Raw genomic sequence first — 21,025 nt, forward strand, 5'->3', positions numbered from 1 at the left:
ATGAAACAACCCATACATGTCAAAATAATAAACAATTTTTTTTTGGCGGAAAAATAATGGCCTGTTGTTATTGCCGATCAAAGGAAAGACAAATTCTGGTGAATAGATGAAAATGGCTACAATTGTTGTCTTCTGTCTTTTATAGTCTGATTATTATCAGTTTTATTAGAGGTATTGTTGATAGTAAAATATACTAATGCTTTCATCGTATGCTTGTGAACTTTTCTTCACACCAAACAATTTTACAAACCAGACAAAACTACAATATAGTATACTTTACTCATTTATGTGAATTTTGCCAGAACTTATCATATTTCAATTTCAAGGCAACCACCTAACCATGCAAACATATTTTTGCATAAACCTTTCTTTTTTTATTTTAATTATAGGAAAACCCTCATTTATATGCATTTTGCAAGAACTTATCATATTTTAATTTCAAGGCAACCACCTAACCATACAAACATATTTTTGCATAAACCTTCCTTTTTTATTTTAATGATAGGAGATACTTGTTTTAGATATTTTTTCCAGAAGTTATCATATTTCAATTTCAAGGCAACCACCTAACAATGCATACATATTTTTGCATAAACCATTTTTATTTATTTTAAAATAGAAAAAAAATTCCAACATAATTTTTGGCTTACCTGTTTTTTCCTTGAAATGGTATCTTTTAGAGATTGGAGCTGTTCAATCATTTCACTAAGTCTTTTTTCCTTGTCATTCAGACTGTCACCCCCACTGAGTAACACTTTCAAGCTCTCTTCTACTTTTCGGTCATGTTGCTGATCATTCATGTTATTGTTCTCTAGGTCACACTCCGCCATTTCTGTCCGTGATGTCAGACGTCGTAAGACACTGTCCATTGATTTACGATGCAATCCCGAAGAGGACTTTGTTGTTGAATTAACACCACCGTTGGCAAGCTGCGATGTTTCCGATTCTGAGTCAGAGTCACGTTTGACACTTTCTAAAATTCTTTGCTTTTTACTTGTTGGTCTGGACTCTGAACAAGAGTCTGATTCGCTATCGGTTTTTGTCACTATTTGAAATCTTGATTCAAGTTCGTCTTCACTGACACTACAATCACTGTTTAGACTTTCTGTGATGGCTTCATTCACAACAAGACTGTCCTGAGACAATTTGGTTGGTGTGTTCTTTCGCTTTGATGACATACTCCTGAAAAGAAACGTAAACTTTTAAAATATTGTAAAGAAATTTTAAATCTGAATAAAATCAAATGCATTATTTAAAACAGACAAATAATAAGCTTTAAGCTTAGAATCTCTTCGAAGTTTTTCAATAAACCATTGCAAGAAACTTTCTTTGAAATAAAAACTACAACTCTACCTAAACTAATATAAGCCAACATACTGATCACTATAGTATCATTTTATGACCTAGTGAGTATGGTACCCAAGTTATTTATAAAGGAAACTTTATCAAACTTTTTTTTATTGTAATTTTTCAAAATTTGTCAACTTTGTTTTTCAACACTGTTCTTGAAAAATAGTTTTTATCTGATACAAAAGCCTGAGAATCATGCAGAGTTTTGTCTGGGTAAATAGCATCGCTTGTTAGTAAATAAAATCTGCAATTCTTGATAACTTGACCTCCTAATACAACACCTTACTTATCATTCTATAATTTTTAAAGTGCAGTAGTTGTCATTTTCTGGTGCATATTTTTTTCTGGTGCAAGACCTGACACAAAACTAACTTCAAGGCTAAAAATATCAAGGGCATTGACACATAGATAAAGTTTATTTATAAAATATAATTTTAATCTTATAAATCTATACTATGAAATGTATTTTTGTTAACTTTTGAAAAATAATAAACAGAACGTCAGGGTTAGCATAAATTAAAAGGGCCAGACGTTTAACATTGAAATTTCCTAGATTTGATATATCTACTAGAAGTTTTAGTCCATTTAAATGCTATTTCATTTATTATAAAGTTTAAAAATCAATGATAATTAAGTTACTAATGGAAAAGAATTCTTATAATACCTGTTGTCTACTTATTTATAAAATCTCAATTAAAATTTATTTTTTTCAAAAAAAATAATTGAAAATTACAAAATATTGATTTTTTTCATACCTCCTTTTTCTTCAACAAACAATCCACTTTAAGTTGACAAAAGCAAATCCAATTTGTCTAAATAAAACTAAGTAGGAAGTGATACTAACAAAAGGAAGGTTAACAGTAATGCACCTTGTCTAATTCCCTAACATTTATATTGCTTCCTATTAACCTAAGACTAAAGGCCTCGAGGCGATATCACAGAACATAAGAATCAATAATCTGTCATAATAGTGTAGATAACCTATACTCTGACAAATAATAACAAAGTGCCGAAGGTTTTTGTCGAAAAATTCACTACAAATCTATGTTGATCGATATGTAATATATTTTGATGGATAGGTCTACCCCAAACTAGTAAAAATATTTATTTCTCAAACAACAGAAAAATAAACAAAATAGGTGAGAATTGTCATGTGCCAGACTAAGGCATTAATGAATTAGTTGAAATGTTTTGAAAAATATATGAAATTCTAAACAAATATTTTTTTCCAAAATTATGTAATGTATTATGTTTTTTTAAAGTAAAAATAAACTGCATGTGTGTGAACAATATGCCTTTGGAAAATAATGGTTATTGTGGTTTATAAGTCAAATTTTCTGCTTTTTTTTCAACAATACACAATTTACTTTCATAAAAAAATACAATGACAATAAGGGTTCTCTTTTTGTTTAAAAAAATAAGTGGCAGTTAATGTTTTCATTATAAGTAATTAAGCACCACTATCTTAATTAACATTTGACATTTTCTAACCATCTTTATAAAAGATAAAATTCTGGAAAATGTTGAAATTTCAAAGAGAATGTAACAGAATCTTTTAGATAAAACTACTTTAATTTTGAAATGTTTTTCATTTTTTTTTATATAGAACATATAGAATTTACTCATTTGTTACCGAGACAACACTATCTATGTAGAACTATCTTTATATAAGGGAAATTGTAGGGTATATATCATTGATACAGCAACTATATAAGGACACAGTGAGAAAAAACTCAATGAAGAAACCTTAGAGGTCAACATAGCATTTTCAACAATAGACTGAAGTGAAACAATTTGTCATGGTCTTTATTGTTTGTGTATGAAACTTTATATCATTTCAATTCCACTATGTTTAACCTGCTATACAGGACTTTCTATATTTCTTTAAAGATGTTGTCAGTTCAATACTTAGAACCAACTACACAAGAAATCATCAAAATATATAACAAATTGATTTAAAAATTAAAATTTTCAATCTAGCTTTAAAATCTGTATCAATTATTGTTTTTCTTTTAAAAACTGTCTTTTGTTTTTGCATTAAAGTTCAATTAATCTGAGTTTCATGTCTCTAATGAAACTTAAACGAATATATTTAAGATTATCAAACAAAACCTTTAAATAAGTCTACTATCATAATTATGTCAGTTTTAATCCAAGTCTATTCATGTGCAATAAAAAAACTTATGACGCAATATTATTTTACCTTAAGTGATATTTTTATTGGAAAGGAAATAATTACGACAATAATCATGTGATTATAACTGTACAAGATACCTGTAATTTTATGACGGATTGTCAAATTACAACAACAAATCAAATCTGACAACAGAGCTCGTACACGCTATGATCATGTACAGCATTTTTGTCATGTTAAATCACAACATATATTTGTAAAAATTCCTTTTGAAAAAAAAAAATCATGTTCATTTAATTTGTTAAATTTGATAACAGAAAAAAGTTGACTTTTAAAATTTCTTTAGTTTTATTTTTGTCAACCATTTTTCTTGGTCTCCTAATGACGGTAATGTATCATTTGCCAACCTTTTTTTGGGAAGTTGGACTGAACTATTAAAACCTCAATTTTATAAACTAAAACACCTCAAAACAGACATTTTAAGGAGTCTAATTGCCATTTTGAGTATCATACTCTCATGCTAATTCATATAATATTTAATGGATAACTTATTGTATGTATAAGAGAATTGTATTAGGTTCCCTTGTACTTAAAAAAAAAACCCACCACAATGGAGATTTTGTAAAGTTAGCAAACAGGACAATGCTTTCTGCCTGTTGACAGTCATTTTTAAAAAGACAACCTCCCACAACTTGATAATTAATCTAAAATCAAGTGAAGACATAAAACCACCTGTATTTTCTTCTTTCTTTCTTTATAAATAACTATCTTTTTGTATATGTAGAAACAAAAGACTAAGGCCACCCTTAGTACAAAGGCTCAAAAAGACAAAGGTGAAACATTTAACATTTGATGTGACATATTATCTCTTGGGGGTGTCCAGGAAAACATATTAACCTCCCCTTAATGGACCCTAGGGTGCTAAGTATGGTACATCATTTAGTCAGATTAGCCTTTATTTGTTGTTGGCATACATCAAAATGTGGACTGGTCAATATAATTTTTCATTTTGATATCATGGATTATTTTGTTTATTGTTCATTTATCAATTCAATGGTATACTAATTTAATATATAAGAAAGTTTAAATTGAAATATGCAATAAATTCTGCAGAATAGAAAGACAATATAAGTGCAATAAATTCTGCAGAATAGAAAGACAATATTTATAAATGCAATACAAAACACCATAATATAAGTAAAACTATTTTAAAATACTATTGTTTGTTACTGTAAGATATAGTGTCCATACTTAGAGAGGTATTTTAAGGAGTATATAATTCAAATATCTTATAATAAATAAAGCATCAGGAACATCTTGAATGCTCCATTTCTTACGGTCAATCCACATTTTCCCATCTACCACCAGCTTTTGTTGCTTTTGTTTTAGTCTCCCATGAAATCAAGCAAGTCAACTGGGACACACATTCTACATTAAACTTTGATAAAGAAACAAATCACATAAACAGGACAGTGGGGTAAAATGATTGCCACCATTTTTGATTGAAAAGCCATAAATAAATATTTAAACAGATCTGTGAGACCACTAGGTACAAATGGCTATCATTGTTTAGAAACCAGATGGTTAGCCAATACTAATGACACAACCAGAGCAATAAAAACATTCTTCAATTTCTATTCAAAATAAACAAATGGATATGACCACACAAGTGACAACTAGGTGGTGGCCAAAGGAGAACTTTCTCTTGAGAGAGAAGCCTGGGCCTTTTGCATCAACAAATCCTTAGGTCTTGGAATAACTCAGAAATCATTATTGACATTTTAAATTTATATATTGAAGAGAGACAAAGATGAATATTAAGTATTGTTTATATTAGGTTGCTGTATACAAGATGTTTTGCCAAAAGTTGATATTTTCTGGACTTATCAAGTGTAAATAAATATTGAAATTAGCATTTTCTACTATAATGATGAAATATTTCAAAAAATTGATCTCAATTCTACTCTATAATTATGCCACCATTAAAATCTAAGCCTGAACAAATTTCAAATATTAAGATAGATTTTTCTACCTTAGCATTGCCACTGAACGTTAAGCAGCTAGCAATCAATCAATCTACCTAGTTGCACTTAAAAATTTTAAATGGAACATAAGAAGTGTATTTATAAACATGCATGTGACATGATATACAATATCTAACAAACAAATATCCTAAAGCAGGATACATGTAAACTTCAAATATGTGACGCAGAATCAAAACCAGTGTATGACAAACAAAACAATGCAAGTTAAAACAATAGGATTTAAGATGGTTTTGACACAGGTGTTATGAAGAACAATGCTCAGAACACCCATGAAAATCTCCGTAAATATATCTAATCTTCATTTTTGAACAATGATTTGAAAGGTGCCCTATATCGCTTTACAGGATAACAATTCGGCATTGATATAACGTCAGCAAATGACAACAAAACCGATACAGTACTTATAACAATGCATTCTTGTCTTATTCGTAACAAAATGCTATTGTTACATTTTTCCATATCTGATTTTTACGCTTGGATGAAGTCAATCAATGCACGAAACGAGGGAGAAAATTACCAATTATTCTTTCAAAGTGCGAAATGCACTGGTCCTCGCATCAGCCTAACCAAAACAATCATCGGTAATAACAATGGTTTAAGAAGAAAAATGTCCAATTAGAGAAAAACAACTGAATCATTGATGATCAGGAAAATGAAACAGAAATCCTTTTGACTAAGAGCTTGTGGACAAATCTTTTCACAAATAACAATAGAATGCAGTCAGATGCACTTGTTTGAGGTAAACTTTGAACTAAGAACTTGCGGACAAATCTTTAACAAATAACTATAGAATGCAGTTAGATGCACTTTTAAGAGTTAAACTTTAAACTTCGAACATGTGGACAAATCTTTTTCACAAATAACTATAGAATGCAGTTAGATGCACCTGTTTAGGGCTAACTTTGAACTCAGAACTTGTGGACATATCTTTTCACAAATAACTAGAATGCAGTTCCCAAGATGCACTTGTAGGAAGTGAACTTTGAAATTCCTCCTGGTCATAACAAAAGATACCACTGCCTTTGATAACAAGTGTGGTATGCAGTAGGGAGGATAGGTCAAACTGACTCTTTTGTTTTTCACTTCACCGTTTAATTAACTTCCATCCTACTTTTTGTGGCTGCATTCAGAGAGTAAATTATCTGATACGGATCTAATCTTGAACCTGCTCAAGATTTTCAGCATGACTGATAAATTACGTAAATGCATTCTTTTTCAGCAGGCTGGTCAATAGTGCACATAAATTATATGTCTTAACTAGAAGGAGAAAAGAGAAATGCATTCTTTTTTGCAATATTTTTTTTAGTTATACGAAATTAAAAAAAAAATGCAAATTAGAGAAGAGGAAAATTGAAGAAAAAAAAATAGAATGAAAAACAGTAAAGAATATGAGGTCCACTTTTAAAGGTTTGAATGATTTGTCTTTAATATGGAACTCATGGGTGCAATAAGTTTCAAACTAATGCAGTTAGTTCAGCCCCTACAATGTCTTCATTAAATCTTGTACATCATCCTTTTTGTCACAAAAATTTAAAAATAGATACAACATTTTTACCTTGTTTTCACTTTTCAGAAGAAATAATAAATTACCCTCCCCCAATCTTATTATTGTAAAAACAAAATTTGTACACAACACAAAAGGCTAACACACAAGGTAGTATATAACATCAAAGGTCTAAAACGACAGGTACCCCCTACAGGTAAGGACCACAATGATGACCTCTCGTTAAACTGTCACCGTCTTACGTCGTATATTACACCCTCCCACAATCAGACAAATGGCTTACCAGTGAAATTTGTCAACTTATCAACAAACAATTAACACGGAGAATAAGTTAGAAGCCCACAAGTAAAACGCTTGCGTATACTTCCTGTGTACCATGGTATGACAAACAGCGCCAAACAATTGTTTAATCGAGAATTTATTTACAAAGTGCTTAAAGTGAAAACGGCTAAATGACCAAATTGTTTGATATTTTTGTCTTGGGTCTAAAAACCTGATATTAAACTGATAAGAAAAAGTTAAATTTACCTTTTAAAATTCAATTTAAATTTTACTAAGGAAAGTGTATTGTCTTATGACAGTCTCACGAACCAGCACTCAAATTTCTATTAAAAAGTAAATTTTCATCATTTGATATGCATAAATTGAAGTTATTCTCAATGATAAAAAGTTAAGTAAATATTTACACTTATATACAAATATTTAAAACAAAAACTATGATTTTCTTTTTTCTCTCAAAAGCAAATATAAAACATTTTAAGAGGGCCTTAGGGAAGATTAATTGTATAACCTAACCCTGTAACCCTCTTTAAATAAAGTAGAGAAAATAAAATTATCATTATTATATTAAAATAACTTACCATTCTTGTACGAAGTGTTGAACAATTTACTTGTCATTTTGTCAGCGTCAGGAAATAGATTTAAAAAGTAACAAATCCTCCCAAAAATATTTTTCAAACTAATGAGATATATACATCTGCAATCCTTTGTGTCTGAACACAAAACCTTGTCAAACTGATTGTAACGAAAAGATGTAAAGTTAACCTAAGGAAGTTAGAAACACTGACCCGCCATTAATAAATTCACCTATTGTTTTGTAAAACAAAGGAAATACAGCAAATATACCATTTTGTTATCAGTAGCTAGTTTAATCATATTCTGTCGAACATTTTGTCTTTACTTTGATGCGAACGAGATAACACGACAAATACTATTGTCATAAAAACTACGACCCACTTTGAAGGGACGGTAAATGGCTTTGTCTACACCTCCCGCCTCAAGCAAGGTGAAATAGCTCAATACGCAGATAAAAATTTAATCAGGGAAAAATCATAATACCTGTATCTCACCTTTGTTTAACATAGTAAAATATTTTTATGATATGTTTTATTTCACTTCTATTGTGTTTCACTGTCCAAAGTGTCTCTTGAAAAAGTTTAATTTATATTTTTACAATGGCATTTTTCAGAAAACAATAGAAATGCTTCATCATTTAAATAAGGCTCAAATTTATTTATGATATAGCATTGTTTAAAGTACATTTGAAGATAGGATAAAAGGAAATATATATGCTTTGAAAGAATTTATACCAGCAAGGGGAATAACTCTACATTTTGATCTTTCAGAGGGTTAAGGCCTTCATAAAAGCTATATTTCATAAAGAAAATTGAATATATGAGTGAAGTGATTGATTTCTAATCTTTATACATGTATTATATTTTCAGTTTAATTCTAAATAAATTGATTTTTTTTTTAAATAGATTCCTGCTTTTGGCTTTCAAAAATTAGAAACTGAAGTTAAGTGATAGGTATATAAAAGTTTTAACCCAAAACAACCATTATGTCGAATATTTTAATAACTTAAAAAAAGAAAATGTCAAGCAAACAATAGGGTCTTTAATTCTTGCATCCTTCACTTAGACTCATAATTAACAGCTGCAAACAATGGTTTATTAACAAATTAAAGTTTGCACTCACAAAAAATTTACAAACCTAAAAAAATAAATTTAAATCCACAATCTTCACCTAGAATCAATATTTCATCTAAAAAATACCTTATTATAAAAAGACATAATACCAAATAGACAATTATCAATTAATTCCATTGAACTACTTCTTCCAATAACTCTATAATTCTGTACCCAAAAGTCCTTTCCAACCGTATTATTATCCGGAAAATGCCGACATTAAAGATAAAAATTGACAAAAAACATCTTTTCTAATTTTCAATGATTTGTCTCTATGAGGCTTTTTGTTTGTAACTTATAATTAAAAGACACCTAAGCTAGCTATTTACTTCATTATATTGTCCTAACAGTTCTCTCGTCAATTCTTGTTAAGCAGGCTTTGTTCTTCATCGTTACAATAGAACTATCACCTGCAAGACTTAATTGATTTTTGATCGTAAATCGCTCACAAGTGTTTGTAGATATTGGCTACAGAGAATGGTAGTTAAGGATATCATCAGCGACAAATGGTGACAAGGAACAGTCTAAATTGGAGTTAATCATCGTAATCAGCTTTCGTTACTAATACAAATGAAATATTGACCTGACACGGAATCAGAGACAAAAGCTCTATTCATCTCAATTCCATGACATACAGTCAATATATACTTTTTTTTCAATATTTCTATGGAATTGATGAGCACTGCAGAAGGGTGACATGGGGTTGCTTTTTTTCTCAATTTATCATTTTTATTGTCAAATCAGTTGCTTTTAAAGTTTAAAGGACAGACACTATACAGGCAGGCAAAACTATTGCATATGAATCCTTAAAGCTCACTCACAGTTGCATAGAAACAGCTAAAAAAGAGGGACGAAAGATACCAAAGGGACAGTCAAACTCATAAATCCAAAACAACTGACAACGCCATGGCTAAAAACGAAAAAGACAAACAAACAACAGCACACACGACACAACATAGAAAACCAAAGAATAAACAACACGAACCCCACCAGGACTGATAGGAAAGTGATCTACTGAATTAGGCATGTCAAGGGGTTCATACTTAAATGATCAACATGATGGGTGCCACATGAGTAGCAGGATCTCAATGCTTACCCTTCTGAAATGCACCTGATATCACCCTAAGTTTTTGGTGGGTTTTGTGAAGCTAAGTCATTTGTTATATTAATTTTTTGTGAACTATTGATTGTCAGTTTGTCTTTTTTCTTTTTTAGCCATGGCCTTAGTCATCTTTATTATCATAAACAATGCTATATTCTATTATATGTCAATTGGCCAGGGCTTTCTTAATCATGAGCATTTGCTTTTTTTACAGAATGATTTAGAAAGTACTGAAAAAATGCTCAATTAAACAATTAGTAGTCAACTATTGAACATAACTCTACTTTTTTGAGATCCATCAGCCTACCACTTAATTATTTATTGGGGAAAACATATCTGGTTCGACAATTCGACTGTCAAAATTGTACTTGCTCCATCAATGAAATGGACTCTTCAGTACCAGAACAGTGCCATCGTTTAACATTAGAATTAAACACACATGTTAAACACCTGTCAAAACTTGGTTTACCAACTAGAATTTCTCTCATTTCAAAAATTTGAAGTTTAAGATGGCATAAAGTTCTTTGTTAGTGAGGGTAATTTGTAGTTATAGAATCCCCCAAACGTCAGACGCTTCGTAAATAACAATTTATATACAGCTGCGAGCATTCAAGTTTTTCTTGATAAAATTTGAATTATTGTTCTCAATCTGAATAAAAAATAGATCTTTCTGAAATCTTTGTCAGAAAAAAAATGTATTGTATTACATATGCCAAAAATTTATAACTTACTATGCGGTTCTGCTCAATTTCAGATTTGATAATTTTGACATTTTTTTGCCTGAAGTTGGGAGAAAGTGGACTAACAAGTTGTTTATTTTGTTTTTGTTTTTTTCATGGTTAATTTCCAGCTTACAATACCCTGGATTGTAACAAATGATTTTCTTAATTACAGCATCCTTTCAAGCTTTCAAATCACTACACGTCAATTAGATGATATCTTATCTTTTTGATGAAGATTACCCTTAAGTGCCCCATTATCTTGAAGAAAATGCCTATTTTTTTCTGTCTCATACAATAATGCTTTACTTTTTAAAAAATCAACATGGAGTCTGACAAAGTTGGGAAATTACTTATCAAAAGAACGAAAAGAATGAAAATGTGAAAATTGATGCAACAGGCTCCTGAATCTGCCGAACAGAAGATAAATTTTTAAATCTATTTCCCAAACCATCATATTTTTTTTTCATCCACTTTAAAGATGATTTCTTACATGTTTCTTTCTGCTGTTGAACGTCTGCATGAGATACTTATCAATTAAAATTTTCATTTTGCAGAATTTCAACACTTCATGTTTTTGTTCTTGCTATCTTTGAAAATAATTGGAGAATGACTTTTATATCAATGAACTGAAAACATCTTTGTTTCTGCCGTACTTTTAATGATTCATACATTCCCCATTTGTTTTGATCACAAAGTTTTAAACTTTTTTGGGGGAATGTTAACACAGATGAAAAAATAATCCTGTTTTCTTTTTGATTTCATCTGCTGTTATAACTTGTAGTACATATGTTCACTGTTGTATCAAGGATAGTACAGAGTTACCATCATTACTTCCTTTAACGATGGCATCTTTTTGCTGATTTGACAAAATACAGCTATTTTGCAAAAAAATCAAAAGTGTTATGATTTGACATTATATATATTCAGTCTGGTTTGCTGTTTGATCATGTTGATAGAACACTTGTTTTAACATGTTTTTAAATGTTTTAGTTTTTCTCAGAACTTTCGATCACTTCTAGTCTTTTCCTCTTTTGATATCGTGATTCCCACTATAATTTTCCCAAACCTATTTTAAACCCATTCGTTCCAAAAATAAACTGCAAGAGTTTTAAAAGAGCAAGTTTATACTATTCCATTTTTATATTTGTGGTATGTAATTGCCAATGAGACAACTAAACAGAGACCAAATTGTTATTAGTATATCTTGTACCTCTGTGTTTGTGTGCCTTTAGGTCAGCATGTAACTGGATGATTTATTAATAAAACTTTTATGCGGCTAATATGTGGTTCATTTGCCAATTTGCCAGTTTAAATATAGGTAAAATTAGCCTAAATACATGAATTTACAGCATTTTCTATTTTAAAAAATGTGATATAAAACATGTTATTCAAGCATTTCATTTTTACATTTTGTCCTCCCGCATTCAAATTTCAATTCTTAAATTCCCTTTTTAATGCATTTGAATTTTGGTTAATTAATCACATTTGTAACTCCTTTAAGTCCCTAAACTTAACTCAAACAGTAAAAAATAAGGATATTAAGTCGATAAGATCTGACCTAAGTGCTTGTACCATTAATAAAGTCATGTTCAAGACTAATCTAACAGTACTTGAAAAACTTGTTGATGCTTCTAATTGACCACATCCGATGCTAAATAGCGCTGAAAATCAGCTTTGTACCACCGCATTGTAGAGAAAAATTGGAAAATTGGTAATTGATGCTTTGGCGTAGCTTCAGATTTTTCTTCACTTGTACCAATATTTAAGAGGCGTAATATAATTTTTAGGTATACATCTTTTCAGCGGTACTTAGTTTTTATTTGTAATTTATTTCTCTGTGATCAGGCGTAAGGGTTTTGAAGTGATAACGGGCCAAATGTTACACTAATTAACACGTAAAGGAGCCTAATAATGCAACATCACTTAAACGTTGGCCAATAATGCAAAACACTGTATAATAGTCCCGTCACAAAGGATGTAATTACCGATGTAATTTTTATTATAATCAAATTTCCCGAACAAAACAAGACAAAAAGGTATCACATGTGTTTGTTATGGAGAATAAAGATTATGTTTGTCTTTTAACTTGTTAAGTAATTTCTTTGATATTTCGCTGCACCACGATATGATTTGTATTAATTATAACATCATGTTGAAGCTATAAATGATGTATATAAAAAAAAAATCATTAATGAAACTTGTACCTATCAAATAATATTTGATGTAGGATGCATCGGCTCCTAGTTTTTGGTACAAATGAAAAGTCAACCAATCAAACGAAATCAAATGCATTCCAATATTTTGCAAATTGCAAACATTTTACTTGCTTTTTCTTGCATGTTTTCGCATTGAAGTCTTGTTCTTCGGTGACTAGGACATTTTTTTCTAGCACTGTCACCTTCAGAGTTAAAATTGAACGTTTTAATTAAAAACTTTTTATCAACATCTTTTTGACAAGATAAGGACTTGTTTCAGAATAGATTGCAAGTTGAAATTATTTTTTGACAAAGTTAAATTTTATTTAAAATTTTTGTTGCACAAAAAAAATCTTTAGTCTCCAGGCTCAAACTAGTGGTTGATTAAGGAAGTTTAGTATGAGAAGTAAAACTTTAAAATTAAACAGTAGTGGTCCAGAAAATAATTACGGTTCACAAGTTTAGATTTCAAAGAATAACCTGCAAGACTTTTATTTATAAATCTTAATAAATATACTTTAATGTCAATACTGCATTTTACAAAGTGAGGCCCAAATTTCACATGTATAAATGTACCACAATCTGCATTCACAAGAATAGAAAGGACTTGGGAGGCAAATAACATTTGCTCAAAATCTTATTTATATGCAAGCATTCATTTTTAAGTTATCAAAAATAGATTTTAAAACTTTTTTCACTCTTATCAAAACTTTAAATTTTAAACAAAATTTTAACACATGTATTTTTTTGCAAAAATCTTTCAACAAAATTTCTGCATATAAATATTGTAACATGTATAATTAAAATAGAACAATTAACTTTTCTTATTTTTACTGTTTGCCCCATTGTGATACATTCATTGTATTCAATGCTTAACAGTAAATTTAATTAAAGTTCCATCTATTAGTTTTTTCCCCAACTCCTTAGTCCTAAATAAAATCAAAATTATGGTCATCATAATAATCATAACTAAAAACTTCTTCAATTATTGAATATCAAATACTGAAATAATAATTAATTTACCATGACATAGCAAGACAGCCATTTCAATTCCATCACAAGAAACAGCTAAGCGACTACTGGATGAGACTTACTGTTGCACAATCAATAAAACAACTTTTCTTAAGTTAAATAAATATTTATAAGACAGATAAAAAACTATAAAAATTAGTAAAAAGATATAATTACAAGCAAAAAACCCTACCTTAAGCTAGCATTGTAGACGTCCAGCATTTTAAAATTTTCCAAGAAACTTTGAAAACTATTGATAAAATTTCTTGTTGCTTGTTATTAACATAAAGACAAAAGCTGTGAATAGAATGTGTATTGTGTGATAAGACAATGCCCCCTCCCTGGCTGCCAGCCAATCAGAGCCCTCAGCTGTGTGAGTGATGGACAGCTACTGCTCTCAGCTTCTTATTGTTTATATATAATTCAAAATCATCAGTAAGGGGGCTTATCAAAGGGAAAACTGATAAGATAAACAAAAATAATGATGTGTTTTATCAATTCTTTTATTTATGTCTATTGAAGAATGTCGATAGCATTGTTTATACAGTATTTCTATTTTACAGAATCATTGTTTCCTAGAGTTACCATGCCTGGTACCTAAATCTATCCCCACTCCAGGGAAAATTTGTGAAGACAAGGAATTTCACAACTACAAAGAAATTACAGTGGTACTTAAGATGTTTATGGACTTCAATTTTCTGCTATTTCCCCAGACGATTATGGACAATTAACAGTAGTCAAAATATTCAACAAGTTGGAAAAAGTTGTGGATGACAAAAATAATTTTAGTAAACAAATTAAATAAATTAATTGATTTCCTTTTTCATAAACCAATAAAAATTTCTGTAAACTACTTGCAGTTTTATATGGTTATAAATGATTTATTCACCTATTATCAGTTTGTAATTTTAAATTAAAATAAATAAAATATTTTTTTCAAATTACCCATTTATTACATTTCCATTCTTTGAATCATACAAGTTTTTTTTTTAGTGTATTTATAAAACTTCAAGAAAAACAGAAGTGTAATATAAATAAACATAAATAATAAAAAAAACTATTAATTCATCCAACATGAAAATTGACACACCTTTTACAACTTTTATTGAAAAATATGACTTATAAAACTAATAGTAAAATTGACTACATAAGGAAAGAATACCCGGAATTTCTAACAATCACGAAAATAACCAGAGGCCGTGGAACATATCTATATGATGTCGAGATTTGATTGATAATCTATCCACACTAATTCATTTGTACCTTTCGTTTTGTGATTCTTCACCTGTGAATCAGGAATACTGTCACACGATTAAAATCACAATAATTCATCTTATAAAAATCATCAGTTTTACTCATACGTTTTTTTACCATAAGAGGAACAGGACTATCTGAGTTAACTTACAATCAATTGAAAAAAATGTTATCAATAATTGAATTGAATTATCTATTTACTTATCTTTTAGCAGAACTTTTTTTTAAATTTTGTTAAAAAAGGCAATTTTATGATATTAATACAATAAATTTTTTATAGATAAATTAATCTATCAATAAATGTGAATCAACACTTAAAAACAATTCGTCACAAATATTGACAAATAGTTGCGTTGGTGGAACTTGGGTCCCACAGTGACACTAAGACGGAAGAGGCCTCTTTTCCATGTCCTAACTTAGATCAAAAGTGTTCGTAGAATTTCTACTGTCATCAAGCTTCCTATTTCTTATTAGATCCTTAACTAACAAAGTATAAGTGGACAAGTTTTGATAGAAAACAATTGTCTCAGGCAAATACCGATACATGTAATTAAAGTCATGTGATTTGTGGTTTTTAGGTCTATCTTTAAAATACTTTTTTCCAGAATCTATAAATATATTTCAGAATGTTACTATTACTAAGAACTTTTAAAATTGAATAAATTTCTAAGAAAAGTCATTCAAAAACTAGAAAAAGTTTATTTTGAATTGAAAAAAAAAATGTCTCGGAGTATGAGTGTCTATGAGGAATAAAAAATGTAAGAAAACTTCATTATAAATGAAAGAAAAACAAAAAGTTTGTATCAAAGACTGTCCATGGAAAAATAAGTAAGACAAGCTGAACTACATTAGGGGACATTTCTATTGCTAACCTGATGCAGGCTTTACAGAAAGACAAGAAACAAAATGAAAGCGATTCAACCTCTGGCTTTTATATATAATAATTAACACCATTCTCCGTGAGAAACAATATCCCATCCCACTTAATGAATAACTATCAAACTATGGATGGAAAACAAAAATTTGTTTATTAAAACCAGAATGGTAGAGTATTATATCACAATTAAGCGAATATGTTTACTGAACGCTATATTTCAATTTAATGATGGGAACAAAGGAGCTTGGGATATCTTGTATAAGCAATAACAGATGATAAAGATTACAGAACTGAGAAAGTATATTTTGACCATCTTACATTAATTGTTATTTCTATTTTTTACGGTTTCTTCAAACAACTGCCCAAAGTTTGATGGTATTTTTAAGGTATTTAGTTTCTTATTGTAAACAAATGTTTTGTAAAATTGATAGCTTGATGACAATATGGAAGTTTTTGGCCACTTTGTGAGAATAAATCAAGTCAAATTCTTTATTTATTCCGTGAGAAGTACTTTCATAAATGGGTATGTGTGTATCTACTCATTAAACCACTCAGCATTTAAAGGTGTTTTTTAATAAGGCAATGTCCATATAATTATCTTGAAAATCCACTTTTCACAAAAAATCACCAAAAACACCTGTTTTTCTTCATTTCACTTTCAGCTAAGAAATCTTAAGTTGAATGCACAGAAAGAATATAACAGTAAAGTGAAAGAAAGTCCCAAACATGCATGAAATATTTTCCCCTGGACATAAAGCAACTTACAAACAATAATAAGTGAAAAATTGTGTTGCAAGCCCAATTTGAATCATTATGAAGGTCTTATGATTGAAGATTGTGGACTACACCATGCATTAAACTATACCAAAGATGTTGAACTTTAATAAGCTACTAAAAGTACTATATTAAGTAAACTTCAGTACAAAATACTCTTTCTCCCAACTTACTTGACTATTGATAACAATTGAATAAATTTATATTGTTTAAAATGGTTATATTACCTGTGAATACAGTTCTAGCTCTTGAAAAAGTTAAATGTAATCATGAAATTAAAAAACTCACTTCAATAAACATATGCTGAGTATTTCCCTATGCTGAGTATTTCCTAAATTCCTTTTAAATTAGTCAAAAACTACTCACACCTCTAATAAAATGTCCTAATTTCACAATAGACTTGATTATAGGACCATTAACAAAAGAAAAGTGGGTACTTCACCCATGGGAGACAACTCTTGAACAAACCATAACAACAATGCATTAATTTATATGACAACTGTTCATATTTATTATTAACAATAACATAAGAGCCCAGAAGAAAATTAACCACTTGAATTAAAGTGATATGTATTCAGTTCTACTACTTATCTTTGTGGTGTTTTTATTTTAACCTATTTCTTAATCTTTTTGTTTTCCTGAAAATTCTGTTTGGACAATTGACGTTTACGAGACCAAACCTCAACTCTTTCGAGGGGAAGATAATGGGAATTGAAAGAAGGTGGCGCCCTCTTAAGACAATTGTTAAAGTGTTGAGATTAAATAACTCTTGTGATTCATGCTGAGTAGTTAATAAGACTAAATTCATATCTAAAGATTTTGTGTATTTTTCATGAAAGACGCAAACATCATTCTTAGACTAATTCGTCCTAATGAGTAGTTTGCCGAGAGTTACATTAACATGATTTTCACTACAAAGGCAAATCTCTTGTTAACGTTATGATAAGAATTTTACTGAAAATAGAAGTACAATGTATTCTCTAATTGAGTATATCTTTAGACCTACTTAGCACTTTTACTGGGATAACGAACTTGGTGCCGGCCCATGCCGTGTCTCAAATTCGACAATTGGCAAGTGGAAGTTTTCCAATATAATTTTCAACAATTTTTGGATTATAATTTTAGCGATAATCATACTCTTAATGAAAAGAGGAACTGATTTCATTTTAATTAATTTAAAAGATTTGATTAGTAATTATAAAATGTACTTGTTAATCAACTATTAGGTTCTTCGAACAAACAGCCAAATCTTAGATTTCCTGTCCTGCCTTAATTAACATATTTCACATGTTGATTTTCAAGAACTTAATACTATAATTTTAATTTTTTAAGCAATACTACATTTAAGTTGTCACAAAGTCTGGCTGAAATTCAGGTCTCTTAGAAATTTATTAGGATACTGAACTGATCTAAACTGATGGTATACCAAGTGCATGGTAAAAAACGGCAGGTTAAAAAAATAATTGAATTTTGTCAAATTTTATGCATATATAACTCAAAATTTTATAAGCAGTTATCAATTTTAAAATCAACTTTGAATTATGTGAATTAATTAACTAAAGATCAGATAACTTGCTTCTTTGACATTCTGCCACGTTAAAAAAATGGAAAATTTCAGAATTTTACAGTAAACAGGTCAAATTTAAAGTAAATTAATGAAAGCTTTATGTGACAACACAAGAAATGACTTTAAACGATTCCCATGATTCTACAAGCCATTTATAACCTCCAGTTCACCGACAGATGCAAGACTTCGTCTCAGACTTCAACAAGTTTATCTTTTTCTAGCACCAGTTACTGATTGTCAAAAAAGTCACAAAGAGCCTTATCAATACATTTGTCTCTGTCTTTTTAGGGGGGAAATCTTTAAGAAAATTGAAGATAAGGAGCAAAGGTCCCAGAACATAACTAATTTTGAAGTGGCATAACACAGCAAAGCTTTGTCATTTTGATCATTTTATTTTGAGAATGTTTCGTTTATCAGATAAGCTATACTGATTTTTTTTCAAACTTTGTGAACTGCTAGCTGAGTTCACTAAATACATATCTGAGGCAGCCCCTTCACAACAGGGAAGGACATGTGTATGAAGGTCAACAAGACAGCAACTCAATAACCCAAAGAACAAATAGAACCATTACTAGCAGGGCATTCAAATAACTGATGGTCCAAGGTCATTTTTAGGAGAGGATTAATTTTTGAATTACAAAATTCAAGGACCTACCATTCTTTAACAGATGCTTTTTATACACAACCAGTGATTTCTTATGGAGGGCCTTTCACTTAAAATTCAAATGGTCCTGGACCTTTATCATTGAAAGCAAATATTTGAAACCCTGTCAGCTAAGCAAGCCTCTACTTCGTAAATCTGAACACTAAAGAATTCAACAAGAAGAAAAATAAGGTGCGAGATTTATACTTAACAAACTCTCTATGTGATTTACAAACAATCTTTCATGTAATACCAACATTCTTTGTGCAAGCATATGTTAAACTAGACGTATTATTTAATGTAAGCATTTTGAAAATTAGATTCAAGTTTTAATGTCAATTTATTATTAGTGAGATCGTTCCATCATATCAAAATTTGATAAAAGAATACCGGTAGTCACAATTATTCAACTATAGCAGCATGCATTAACCCCTAAACTCATCCAATTTTCTCCTACGATTTTATGGGCTCGCTAAATTGTTGGTTAATAAAGGGTGAATTACAACTGCCAGATGCCAATCTGCTTTTTTTGCAAACAAACTTGAAATATTGCATTTTTCAACCCATTATTGTTCATTGCATTGCACATTTTTTGAAAAATTATGCGGTAAGAAGGTAGATCTTGCATGTTGTAAAATCTAATTGCTTATTTTTCACCTGTTGTTGCAATTTCCACTCGACTGATAAGAGAACAAAACTACTAAGAAAAACACAGTCTATTTTGATATCGAAAATTAGTTTAATTTCCAACGAACAGGTGACTTATTCCAAATAATGTTGGGATCAAATTTGCCCATCAAGTATAAGCTCTAATACTTATCACAAAAGAACCGAGAGAGGGTAATCAAAAGAAATGAGGTATTTTGTTAAAACTTGATCCCGCCTTTGATCTTGGAAGAAGTAAACATTGACGATGATTCACTGACAATTTTTATAAACAAAGATGTGATTCTGATGAAATTTGGTTTGTTTCTGTGAAAATAAAATCATCATTGTCTGTCAAATGTCACTCAGTTACCAGTATGACCCAGTTTTACCACTCGAAAAAAATGTAGAGCATGAATTTGAGGTATGGTTTGTCTCCTCCTGGTGCACATCAAAGTGCGACAAGAACTTTGCACCCACAATTGATAGATTAAAAATAACTCATTTTTTTAATGTTTTTTGCTCAGTTATTTAGCATACTGCTGTATTAATACTCAGGTTTAGTTTTTTTGGTACTAATATTAATAAAATAGTGTCATAGTATGGGAAGTGATGAATTGATTGTCAGAAGAAAAAAAATATGCCTGTGGTTTGAAGGGCAACAATAGACAAAAAAAACTTGACAGTAAATATCAAAATTTAATCAATTGTCAGAGAGAAAAAAAATCTGGAACAAGAGGTTATTATACTTAAGTTAGTATTCAAATACCTTTAAAAATACACCCTCTGTCTATAGAATTTTTTTTCTGATTATGTAAATGTTTGATCTACTGTGGTTAATGGCCAAAGAATATTTATACAAAGATTTAATACAAACAGGTTTCCCAGACTTGGGTCCAGAGGGGCCAAACCAGCCCAAACCCCCTCTTAAAGAATGAAAAGAAAAAAATTGGCAGATATTTTTTACTTGTTTCAGAAAAAATAAACCTTATTTAAGATGTAACAAGGATTATGTCCATTCTAAACAGGGTTCAATACAAACATCATAAATATCCCATTTCATAAATCCATTGCCGATTTTTTCAATAACCCCAAGTACTATAAAAAGTCACTTGGTAGCACGCTGTTATCTGACAGTGATCTGACAAGACCATGAATGTGATGTCACACTACAATAACACCCTGATGTCAGATAATCTACACCATAATGTACATATCTGATTCTAATCTGGGAG

At 30.0% G+C, this 21,025-nt stretch overlaps 1 protein-coding gene across 10 annotated transcripts in view; it reads right to left on the reverse strand.

Moving 5' to 3' along the window:
• The window catches only part of LOC139481788 (transcription factor egl-13-like), a 97,185-nt gene that overhangs the window by 19,609 nt on the left and 56,551 nt on the right, over positions 1–21,025 (reverse strand). For 7 of the 10 annotated variants that reach the window (XM_071265291.1, XM_071265292.1, XM_071265294.1 and 4 more), the window contains one exon: positions 651–1,182. In XM_071265291.1, coding sequence (XP_071121392.1) covers positions 651–1,178 — 528 coding nt within the window. In that variant the 5' untranslated portion in view covers positions 1,179–1,182. Of the gene's footprint in view, positions 1–650; positions 1,183–7,893; positions 8,051–14,042; positions 14,100–14,223; positions 14,358–21,025 lie in introns of those variants that run through there. The other 3 variants (XM_071265289.1, XM_071265290.1, XM_071265295.1) reach the window with 3 other exon arrangements.

The sequence above is a fragment of the Mytilus edulis genome, chromosome 7 (assembly GCF_963676685.1).
Source record: "Mytilus edulis chromosome 7, xbMytEdul2.2, whole genome shotgun sequence".
Classification (NCBI taxonomy): domain Eukaryota; kingdom Metazoa; phylum Mollusca; class Bivalvia; order Mytilida; family Mytilidae; genus Mytilus; species Mytilus edulis.